The sequence below is a fragment of the Myotis yumanensis genome, unplaced genomic scaffold, assembly GCF_028538775.1.
Source record: "Myotis yumanensis isolate MYYU_CA2020_CCGP unplaced genomic scaffold, mMyoYum1.0.hap1 SCAF_2, whole genome shotgun sequence".
In the NCBI taxonomy this organism is placed as follows: Eukaryota; Metazoa; Chordata; class Mammalia; order Chiroptera; family Vespertilionidae; genus Myotis; species Myotis yumanensis.
Window position 1 is genome coordinate 72,733,655 of NW_027223753.1, and position 11,649 is coordinate 72,745,303.

The window sequence follows — 11,649 nt, forward strand, 5'->3', positions numbered from 1 at the left end:
ATTTTTCACAATAAATAGAAAATGTGCTAGGATATATATTTTTCTGCCCCAAACAAAATAATACATACTGCTGTTAGTTTAGGTTTTTTTTTTCCCCATAAAGAACTTCACTGATATCTGTTCATTTTTATTATGTGGTTGATGGCCTATGCTTTGTATTACCTTGAATATTTGACATCAATTGTAATTTTTTTCTCTTTGACATTGATTTTTTAACTATAGCTACTGAAGACCATCATCTTAATATCTTAAACCAGCGGTCGCCAACCGGTGGTCCACGGACCACTGGTGGTCCGTGAGGTCCAAAAGGTTGGCGACCGCTGTCTTAAACTATATAGAGTGGTTTAAATTGTAATCTATGTTATTGCTATAAACATAAGTCATTTTCTTTGTAATAGGTTGGCATCACCCTCTTCACTGTGTCTCATAGGAAGTCTCTTTGGAAACACCATGAGGTTTGTATTTCTTACATTTTCTTTCTTTTTCTTTTTATCCTCACCCGAGGATATTCTTTCCATTGATTTTTTAGAGAGAGTGGAAGTGAGGGAGGGGGAGAGAGAGAGATAGAGACAGAGAGAGAGAAACATCAATGTGAGAGAGACACATCAATTTTTTGTTTTCCCCATGCACCCCGACCAGGACCGGGGATCAAATTTGCAACCCAGGTACGTGCCCTTGACCAGAAATCAAACCCACAATCTTTCGGTGCATGGACCGATGCTCTAACCATTGGGCCACACGGGTCAGGGTGGTTTGAGATTTATTGGAGTATATTCCCTTATATACATATACCTTAAGGGAAAAGGTTGATTCTGTTTCAGTCTTAGAAAATGAAAGAGGATTTCCTTAAATATTATTGTAATTGTCAGTTTTGAAAGTTACAATATATGTAAACAATCCCTTGTTATATACAATGAATATTAGAGAACCAATTAGTGGTTCTCCAGTTTTAGCTATCACTATTATATAATAACTGACTAAAATTTGCATAATTTTATCACAGCTGTGGCCAAGTAAACTTTTTCTTACCATCCAGTATTAACAGAAGGGGAAAGAGTCTTTAAAAGGATTAGATCCCCAAAAGTCTAGGGACACTTTTAGTGGAGATCAGGATGACAAGGAAACTAAGTGTTGTCAGCTATGTGTATCATTGCACTGTGATAAAATAGAATTCATTAGGTAGTCACCACAATTTGCAAAGATATTCTAGTGAGGTTTACACTGTGCAGACATCTTATTCTTGCCATTCCAGCAGTGCCACTCTCAAGATGGCAGGCAGTTCTTTTCAACTCTTAGTATAAAATGATCAAACCGTAAAAATAAACCCAGCTTAATTCATTTTATTATTCTTTAATATATGTTTTTATTGATTTCACAGAGAGGAAGGGAGAGGAAGAGAGAGATAGAAACATAGTGATGAGAGAGAATCATTGATTGGCTGCCTCTCCTGCACGTCCCCTACTGGGGATTGAGCCGGCAACGCGGGCATGTGTCCTGACCGTGATCTCCTGGTTCATGGGTTAATGTTCAACCACTGAGCCACACCAGCCGAGCTCATTTTATTTTATTTCCTTCTGTTTTTCTTTCCCCTTCCTGCTTTCCTTCTTATTTTTCCTTCCTAAAAATACAGAAAATTTAGGTAAAAGAAAGGGTCTGAGAAAAGTTGGGACAGTGGTAAGCATAACTTATCCTATGAAGTACATCGCTGTTTGAGCACCTTTTGTGTCAAGTACTGGGCTACGGTAAGTGTCTGAGGGATTCAGAGTACTATCTTTACCTGCAAGAACCTATAGTTTAGATCAGCGGTTGCCAACCGGTGGTCTGCGGACCACTGGTGGTCCGTGAGCTCCGAAAGGTTGGAACCGCTACTTTAGGTGACAGTGTACAAATGATAAAATGAGCATGGGACTGAAGTCAGAAAACCTGGGTTCAGACACCACTGTTTCTGGCATCAATTGCTTTCTTTGTGTAATAAAGTTATTGATCCTTATCTGCCTGTCTCATAGATTACCTTGAGGATCAAAGAAACGGCCTATATGAAAGTACTTCATAAGGTGTAGTGAAATTCCATATAGCTGTGTGACTTTTAAAGATAGTTTTGCCCTGGCTGGTGTATCTCAGTAGTTGGAGCATTGGCCCTGGCACCGAAGGTCCCCGGGTTCAATTCCCTGTCAAGGGCACGTACCGGGGTTACAGGTTCGATCCTTGGCCCAGGTCGGTTTGTGCAGGAGGTAACCTATCAAAATGTCTCTCTCGCATCAATGTTTTTCTCTCTTCTTTTCTCTCCCCGTCTCCCTTTAAAAAGCAATGGGAAAAAATACCCTCAGGTGAGGATTAACAACAACAAAAGGTAGTTTTTATCTTACGGCATTATAATTTGTCCATATTTTCATGAATTGAATGAGAGATTGAATAACTAGAAATCAAAGCAGTTTAACATATATCCAAGCCTTTGTGTGTGTGTGTTTTTTTTATTTTCATCTGAGCATATGTTTATTGACGTTAGAGAGAGAGGACAGGGGTAGGGTGGGGGAGGGAGAGAGAAAAATGTCAATTGGTTGCCTCTCATATGTGCTCTGACTGGGGATTGGATTCACAACCTAGGTATGTGCCCTGATCGATAATCGAACCCACAGCCTTTTGGTATATGGGATGATGATCCAATCAAATGAGCCACCCAGCCAGGGCAAGTCTTTGTGTTTTCTTAGAAGTTCATAAACTTAACAGGACAGTGAGAAGTCTTGGGTTTTACCTCTCCTTGTCTTCTGGAGATATGTATAGATGAGTAGGAAAATAACCATCAGGCCAGTACCATGTGAAGGAGGGGTGACAGGAAGTATAGCAAAGTTAGAGCCAGAATAGCTAAGAAATAAGTATAGAAAACAGGAAAACAGAAGTCTTTTCTGTCAATAAAAAGCCACTAAACAGAAGGTTTTATTAACCACTAGAGGCCTGGTGCACGAAATTCGTGCACGGGGGTGGGGTTCCTCAGCCTGGACTGCACCCTCTCCAATCCGGGACCCCTCAGGGGATGTTCGACTGCTGGGATCGGGCCCCAACCGGCAGTCGGACATCCCTTTTGCAATCCGGGACTGCTGGCTCCTAACTGCTCACCTGCCAGCTGGCCTGATTCCCCTAACTGCTCTCCCCTGCCGGCCTGATCCTTCTCACTGCTCTCCCCTGCCAGCCTGATCCCTCTAACTACTCTCCCTTGCCAGCCTGATCCTCCTAACTGCTCTCCCCTGCTGGTCTGATCCCCTTAACTGCTCTCCCTTGCCAGCCTAATCCCCCCTAACTGCTCTCCCCTGCTGACCTGATCTCCCCTAACCACCTCTGCCTCGGCCCCGCCACCATGGCTTTGTCCAGAAGGATGTCCGGAAGGTCGACCAGAAGATGTCCGGTCTAATTAGCATATTACCCTTTTATTAGTATAGACTAGTGGCCCAGTGCATGAAATTCGTGAATGGGGATGTGTGGGGGTGGGGGTTCCCTCACCCCAGCCTGCACCCTCTCCAATCAGGGACCCCTTGGGGGATGTCCGACTGCTGGTTTAGGGATCGGGCCCTCCCCTGCCGACCTGATTTTGCCCCCAACTGCCCTCCCCTGCCAGCCTAATCGCCCCTAACTGCCTCTGCCTCAGCCCCCACCACCATGGCTTTGTCCGGAAGGAATTCGGACGTCCAGAAGATGGCCGGTCAAGCTGGTCTAATTAGCATATTACATTTTTAGTAGTATAGATAGATTATGTAGGATAGGATTGCTTAAATGGGAGGAAAGCCTTTTTCAGCAGGAGGAGATGCTCTTGGCAGACAAAAATACATAATCCCTATATCTGGACTGATAGCCAGCCATATGCACTATATTGCCAAACCGGTCATTAAAAAATTGAACCGCTTTCTTTTTTTTTTTTTTTTTTTTAAAATATATTTTATTGATTTTTTACAGAGAGGAAGGGAGAGGGATAGAGAGCTAGAAACATCGATGAGAGAGAAACATCGATCAGCTGCCTCCTGCACATCCCCCACCGGGGATGTGCCCGCAACCCAGGTACATGCCCTTGACCAGAATCGAACCTGGGACCCTTCAGTCCGAAGGCCGACGCTCTCTCCACTGAGCCAAACTGGCTTCGGCTGAACCACTTTCTTAACACCTTACACCAAACAGCTGTTGCCCTTAAAACCCCTCCTCAGCCCCCACCTTAGGTTCTGCCTTTGCAGTTCACCCAGATTAGGTTCTGATTGGTCAGTTTCTATGCCAGTCAGCGTCAAAAGCTCCACCTCCTAGGCAGCCATTGGCTCCTGGCACTTCACCCAGATTTGGTTCTGATTGGTCAATTTCTATGCCAGTCAGCGTCAAAAGCTCTGCCTCCTAGGCAGCCACTGGCTCCTCGCACTTCACCCAGATTTGGTTCTGATTGGTCGGTTTCTATGCCTGTCAGTGTCAAAAGCTCCGCTTCCTAGGCAGCCATTGGCTCCTGGCACTTCACCCAGATTTGGTTCTGATTGGTCAGTTTCTATGCCAGTCGGCATCTACGAGCCTATCAATGGGCCTGATCAGAGAGGCGGGTCTGATCAGCAGCCCCAGCAGAGGCCTGAGAGAAAGAGAGGCGTGGTTGCTGGCCAGGCCCCGAGAGAAAGAGAGAGGCAAGTGCTGATCAACAGCTGCCATGGAGGCTTGGATCAGACCCTGCTTCTCTCTCCTGGCCTCTCTCTGGCCCTGATCCACAGCCCCCTCTGCAGTCAGTGCTGGGTCGGGGCGCCACGGCAACCCAGTACTGACTTCCGGTCGGTCGAGCCTTCCGTCATTTTGGATGTTACGGACCCTGGCTCTTTATATATATGGATTGTCCTGAGTGTCTTCCTTGGATGGGAGATATAGGGATAGCTCTTTTCTTCCTCTGGCAAATAAAAATAAACAGAAAGCCTTTAGTTAGAGGTTCCAAGCTGACCTAGGAAACATTATTCTGGAAGCATTAAAGGCTGCTGGATTGAACAGACTTGCACTTGTTGCAATTTGACCTATGGTAGCTCAGGCCCTTGGTTGTAGAAACGTTCTAATTTGTGGGATGCTTATAGATTTGGTTTCTTTAAATAGTGAGGAGGTCTAGTGTTTTAATTACAAGCAGAGTTATATTGTTGCTATTTTTTAAAAGAATAGACTTCTTTATTTAGTCTTACCTTGAGAGCTGTATGCGTTTCTGTGTATCAACTTTTAAGAATTTAAGTTTAGTTGCTTAAAATAATCATTTCTAATCATTTACTTCTATAATTATCTCTACATAAATTCTTGACAAGAAGGAAATTCTCTTAGTTATTGATTTCCCCCCTTCTTTCCCACAGTACTACCTGCATATGGATGGCAGAGGCAATTATGAATTTAAACAGATAACAGAAGATACAGTTGAGTTTGGCTCTTAGAATCCAGAGAACTGTACCTGCTTCAATGAAATAATTACAGAACACACTTAGAAATGCAAAGTACATTGTAAAATAAAGTTGAGCTTTTTTAAAACCAAGCAGCAAACTAACTAAATATAAAATAATTGAGAACAAGTTGTTAAAACATTTAATATTATGTAGGATATTGCTAATTGTGTATATGTTGGTTTAATTATTAATATGTACTAAGAATGACCTTATTCTTGTGGTTGAAAAACTGCCTAAATTAACTTGGGCTTAAATCAGTGTCACCTGATTCACCTGGGGATATAAGTCATTGAAAGTCAGCTAATTTGACTCATGGCTTTGTCTTTTCCTTCAATGAAGAACCCTGTTTAAAACTGGTGTCATCACATGTCCTATTCTAACAAGATAGCTTTGAGTTTAATTTTCTTGTGCCCCTGATGGTGGGAAGCAAACAAATCATAGTGTATTATCAAAATGTACAGCATCATTGCATAAGAGCATTTATTACACAGCGGCAGGTTTCTTTAGCTGCCACAGTTATACTCATTCCTTGTGTATGTCCTGGGGTACATTTGACTCCAGGAAAGCCATTTGAATTTCCTTTGGCCAAATAATAAATGTGTCCCTCTCAATCTTCAGTGTTGAGTTGTTTTAAGGGTTTTTACAAAAAGTATACCCAGTCTTGCTTACAAAAGGTGGTTACTATGTTTCACACTTACTCTTCCCAATGTTTGGGATATTAAAACACAAAGTCTTTAAATGTCAAGTTCAAGGTCTTAGATGTTTAGATTTTTTAAAAGAATCACGAATTTGTGTACATTAAAGCCCATTCATTAGAAGTGTGGTGGTTACATGGTGTGAAACTCCAAATGAGTCATAAGAATGCACTACATGAACGAACGCACTGAGTATACAACATTATCACTACCTTTGACTGTGATTTTATGTTTTAAAAATGTTATAAAAATATTATGCACATGGGTGAGTTATGTTCCCTAGGTACTGTTTTATCTCCATGAATTTTTCATAGCTTTTTAATATTTGGGTTATTATGTTGAACTATCCTAAGAGAAATCGATTTCACCTTACCAGACCACCATTAATGACTACATCTATTATTTGCACAGGGAGAACTGAATATTATAAATAAGCTAGATATGAAATCAGTCTTATCAAATGGGGGTTCAGAAAGGGACATTCTTTATTCTTGTTTCTGCATAGCTGGTTTTGTTTTGTTGCAGAATTAATTATAAAATTATCAGCTACTAAAGTAAAACTTGATTTACTGATTCCATAATATATAACATTCAGTTTTTACCACTCTTTAACAAACTTGTATACTTAATTTCTGTTCAGCTTTTTTTTTTTTTTTTTAAAAAAAATCATATTCTATACACCCTTTGCTTGTTCTTTTTATTCTGGTATCTAAATAATGGGTAGTTCATACAGCCTTGACTTGAAAAACACAAAAATAAATTAACATTCAAAAAGCCTTTTTTGCACCCAATGTCTCTTTTTTTGAAAAGTTGTGTCAAATGTGGTTTTAATGAAATGAATTTGTCTTTTAGAAAAGCCAGTTAAAACCTTTAGTGTACCTGACAGATGCTACCAAATAGCCAGGAGATCTTAAAATATATTACTTGTCCTGGGAAAGATTTTAAGGCATTCGGGAAGTTTGAGATTTTCAGATTTCTAGACTGTCCCAAACCAATAGCTGCCTCCCAGTCCTTTCTATAGTGGATTCTTACTATTAGAATTGTTTTCTTTCTTTTTTAATTTAACAAATATTAAAGCAACTCACCACCTGGGTCATGGGAGGCGCCTCCTGGAGAGTCACAGTGCACTGTAACGGAAGGTGTTTCAATTGTTTCCCAAGTGATGGACCACAGAGCATTGTCTTCCCGTAATTCCTGTGAGCATTTTGTATAAATTGCACAGGAAGATGGAAGTTTAATCTGAGAATAAACTAAAGAATAAGAACTTCCATCCATGAGCAACACACTGCATATTAAGTATCATTCTGTGTTGCGTACCAAACTTCTACTTTTTATATAATGAAAAATTTTTATGTAAGCAACTAAGATTGTTTGCTATGCATTAACGGAATAAATGCGCCTAGAGTTTGCTACTGCAGGGGAAGCATAAGTTTACTTCTACCCTCTTAGGGTTTTTGGCTGGGCCTGAGAATTAAATTGACATAAAACAGATTAACAGGAAAAAATCATGAAAGTTTAAGTTTTATGAGAAACTGGATCCCTCATGAGGATATGAAGACCCAAAGAAGTGGCAGAACCTAAAGGCTTTTTTATACTAGGTTGAACAAAGAGAGGCAATTATGGGAAAGTAAACAGGAGGCTAAAGGAAGGTAAGAATTCTTTTAATCAGGTTTGTGTAGAATTTTCTGAGTGTCAACATCCTGTCCTTGGTGTTAAAAATGTTACTTCTGGTGCAGGAGGGCATCTTCCCTGTGGGGGTTTTATCTCCTGTTTTCAGGAACAAAAAGAAGAGAGTCTGAGTGCTCCTCTTTCACCTGCTGTTTTTTTATTTTAAGTGCCTTTAGCTCAAATAAGCCAAGGTGGCATGTTTTGGGGTGGCATATTCTGCCACCCTTCACCTCCTTCCTCCTTAATGATTAGCATTTGGCTTTAAACTGTGGAGATATAGCATCTGTCATTTTCTTATATAATTTTTAACTTTTAAACTTAGTGTTTAAAACTGTAATTTGCCTAAAACCAATGAATTTTCTTCTATCAGACAGACTTTAGCATCATTAGTTGTAGGAAACTGTTTACATTTTTACCTACATCGGTAATTTTTCCTTTGTGAAGAATTGAAATGTTTTGACCTATAAACATATCATATGCATGTCACTTAAAAAAATATCTAATACTAAAAATTACTAAAAAGCTGTCCTTTCCCACTCACCAGGGCAACCGTTCTTAACTTTTAATTGTTTTGTGGTGATTACTTTTTATTTTTAAACAATATGCTAGCTATTTCTTGTTTTACCAGTTTAGACATTCCTATTACCCATATTTCTGCCTCATCCCCCACATATAGTTAAGTCATTTTTAAAAATTTGCAAACACTTTTAAAATATATATATATATATATATATATTTTTTATTGATTTCAGAGAGGAAGGGAGAGGGGGAGAGAGATAGAAACATCAGTGATGACAGAGAATCATTGATCAGGTGCCTCCTGCACGCCCCACATTGGAGATCAAGCCCGCAACCCAGGCATGAGCCCTGACCAGGAATCGAACTGTGACCTCCTGGTTCATAGGTCGTCACTCAACCACTGAGCCATGCTGGCCGGACAAAATTTGCAAACACTTTATTGTACTACTAGAGGTCTGGTGCACAAAATTCATGCACGGGTAGGGTCCCTAGGCCTGGCCAGCGATCAGGGCCAATCGGTGGGGTGATTGGGGGGCCCCCACTGGCATCCGCCTTGGCTAGCCTGGCACAGTCCGCTCACCGGCCCCGCCCCCTGCCGCCACCACTGGTAGGGGCCTGCATGCTGGGGGCAGCTCCTGTGTTGAGTGCCCCCTGGTGGTCAGTGCACGTCATAGTGACTGGTCGTTCTGCCATTCAGTCAATTTGCATATTGGTTTTATTATATAGGATAACACATATGCAGAAAAGCCCATAAACCTTAAGCTCAATAAGTTTTTAGAAAGTGCACATTCTCATTACCACCCCCCAAATCAAGAAATCACTGTCTCACCTCAAAGTCCTTCCTCTGATCATTTTTCAATTATTAGCCCCTAAAAGCCATTCTGACTTTTATCACATAAATTAGTTTGCCTATTTTTGAACTTTGAACTCCATGTGTACTGCACACCCTTTTGTGTATGGCTTCTTTCCCTTGACTTACCCTCAACTTTCTGAGACTGATCCATGGTAGATGTGGCAAGAGTTCCTTCACTTTTATTGCTCCATCATATGATAGTCCATACGGGATTCATCTTTCCAATGATGGGCATTGAGTTTTCTGTTTGGAGCGATTACGAATAGTCCATATAAACGTTTTTATGCATGTCTTTGGTGCACACATATGCATTTTTGAAATGGAACATGTTCAGCTTTGTTATGTACTGCCCAATTGTTCTCCAAAGTAGTACTGTTTCTATACCGTAAATGTATGAGAATTCTAGTCTTCCTAGTCCTTGCCAATGCTTGGTATTGTGAGTGGGTTTATTTTATTTTTACTTATGTATTTTTAGCTATCAATAGTATGTTATTGGCTTCATTTTGCATTTCCCTGATCAGTAATGAGCTTGAACTCATTTCATGTTTATTGGTCATTTGTATATCCTCTTAAAAAAAGGTTGGGAAACTAAGGAGAAAAACAAATGGGACTACATCAAAATAAAAAACTGTTGCACAGCAAAAGAAACCATCACCAAAATGAAAAGGGAGCCCACTGCATGGGAGAACATATTTGCCAATGATACATCTGATAAAGGGTTAGTTTCCAAAATATATGAGGAACTCCTACAGCTTAACAAAAGGAAGACAATCCAGTTAAAAAATGTACAAAGGACCTAAATAGACACTTCTCCAAAGTGGACATGCAGATGGCTAAGAGACATGAAAAAATGCTCAAAGTCATTGATCATCAGAGAGATGCAAATTAAAATGACAATGAGGTATCTCCTCACACCTATCAGAATGGCTACCAAAAAAAAAGGACCAGTGCTGGCGATTATGTGGAGAAAAGGGCACCCTAGTACACTACTAATATGAATACAGACCGGTGAAGCTATTACGGAAAAGAGTGGAGTGTCCTCAAAAAATTAAATATGGAACTGCCATGTGACCCAGTGATCCCACTTCTAGGAATATATCCTAAGAAACCCGAAATACCAATTAGAAAGAATGTATGCATCCCTATGTTCATAGCAGCGCAATTTACAATAGTTAAGATCTGGAAACAGCCCAAGTACCCATCAGTAGACGAGTAGATAAAAAAGCTATGGTACATTTACACCATGGAATACTATGCAGCAGTAAAAAAGAAGGATCTCTTACCCTTTGAGACAGCATGGAAGGACCTGGAGAGTATTATGCTAAGTGAAATAAGCCAGTCAGAGAAAGACAAGTATCACATGATCTGGCATGTGGAATCTAATGAATAAAATAAACTTGAAGAAAATAGATCCAGAGACATAGAAACATGGAACAGACTGTGAAATCTCAGAGGGAGGGCAGGAGTGGGTGGGAAGAGATCAAATAAAGAACTTGTATGCATATATGCATAACCCATGGACACAAACAATAGGATGGTGAAGGCCTGGGGCAGGGGGCAGGGTGGGCTAGAAGGGCTCAATGGGGGCAAAAGGACAGAACTAAGGAGATGGTGACGTGGGACACTACCCATTAGGGGAATAGGGCAAGGGGACTCCCAGGGGGAAAGGAGATATCCAAGGGGCTGGTGTCTAGGGAATGTTGCTCAGCAGCAATTGTTCCGAAGGGCAGCTGTGGTTGTCTACGGTTAGCAGATGTTAGATTCAGTGTTGTGGCGTATGTAAAGCAGGTGTGCTCTGATTGGCTAACAATAAAGCTTTGCCCTTACTGGTTTGGCTCAGTGAATAGAGCGTTGGCCTGCGGACTGAAGGGTCCCGGGTTCGATTCCTGTCAAGGGCATGTACCTTGGTTGTGGGCACATCTCCAGTTGGAGGTGTGCAGGAGGCAGCTGATCAATGTTTCTCTCATTGATGTTTCTAACTCTCTATCCCTCTCCCTTCCTCTCTGTAAAAAATCAATAAAATATATTAAAAAAATAAAAATAAAGCTTTTTTGGACTATAAAGCAGTTGGGTATGTGAGGATTTGGGTTTGGCACTGGCAAGCTTTGGGCTAATGGTCCTAGCCCACTGAAGAAGTCAACACCATGGGGGTCATTAAGGGCTAATACAGAGGGAGCATCTCTGGGCCATCCTTGGCATAGTTCTGCGACCAGTAGAATGCAGCATAAGTTCTAGTTAAATCATTTTAAATGAACAATCAGTGTTTGCTTTGTGATGAATGTGCAGTAGTCCCCCCTTATCCCATTTCGCTTTTTACAGTTTCAGTTATCACTGTCAGCTGCAGTCCAAAATAGTAAATGGAACGTTCCAGAAATAAACAATTCATAAGTATTGAATTGTGTCATTCTAAGTAGTGTGGCAAAATTCTGCACCATCCTGCTCCATCCCATCCAGGACTGAATCATCCCTTTGTCAGGCATCTTCACAC

General features: G+C 41.0%; 1 protein-coding gene across 2 annotated transcripts in view; it reads left to right on the top strand.

The window, feature by feature from the left end:
• Window positions 1-6,897, top strand: part of ABCD3 (ATP binding cassette subfamily D member 3) — a 91,279-nt gene extending 84,382 nt beyond the window's left edge. For both annotated transcript variants that reach the window (XM_070405641.1, XM_070405642.1), the window contains 2 exons: window positions 399-455; window positions 5,340-6,897. In XM_070405641.1, the coding sequence (XP_070261742.1) occupies window positions 399-455; window positions 5,340-5,417 (135 nt within the window). In that variant the 3' untranslated portion in view covers window positions 5,418-6,897. The remainder of the gene's footprint in view (window positions 1-398; window positions 456-5,339) is intronic.
• The last annotated feature ends 4,752 nt before the right edge of the window (window positions 6,898-11,649 follow it).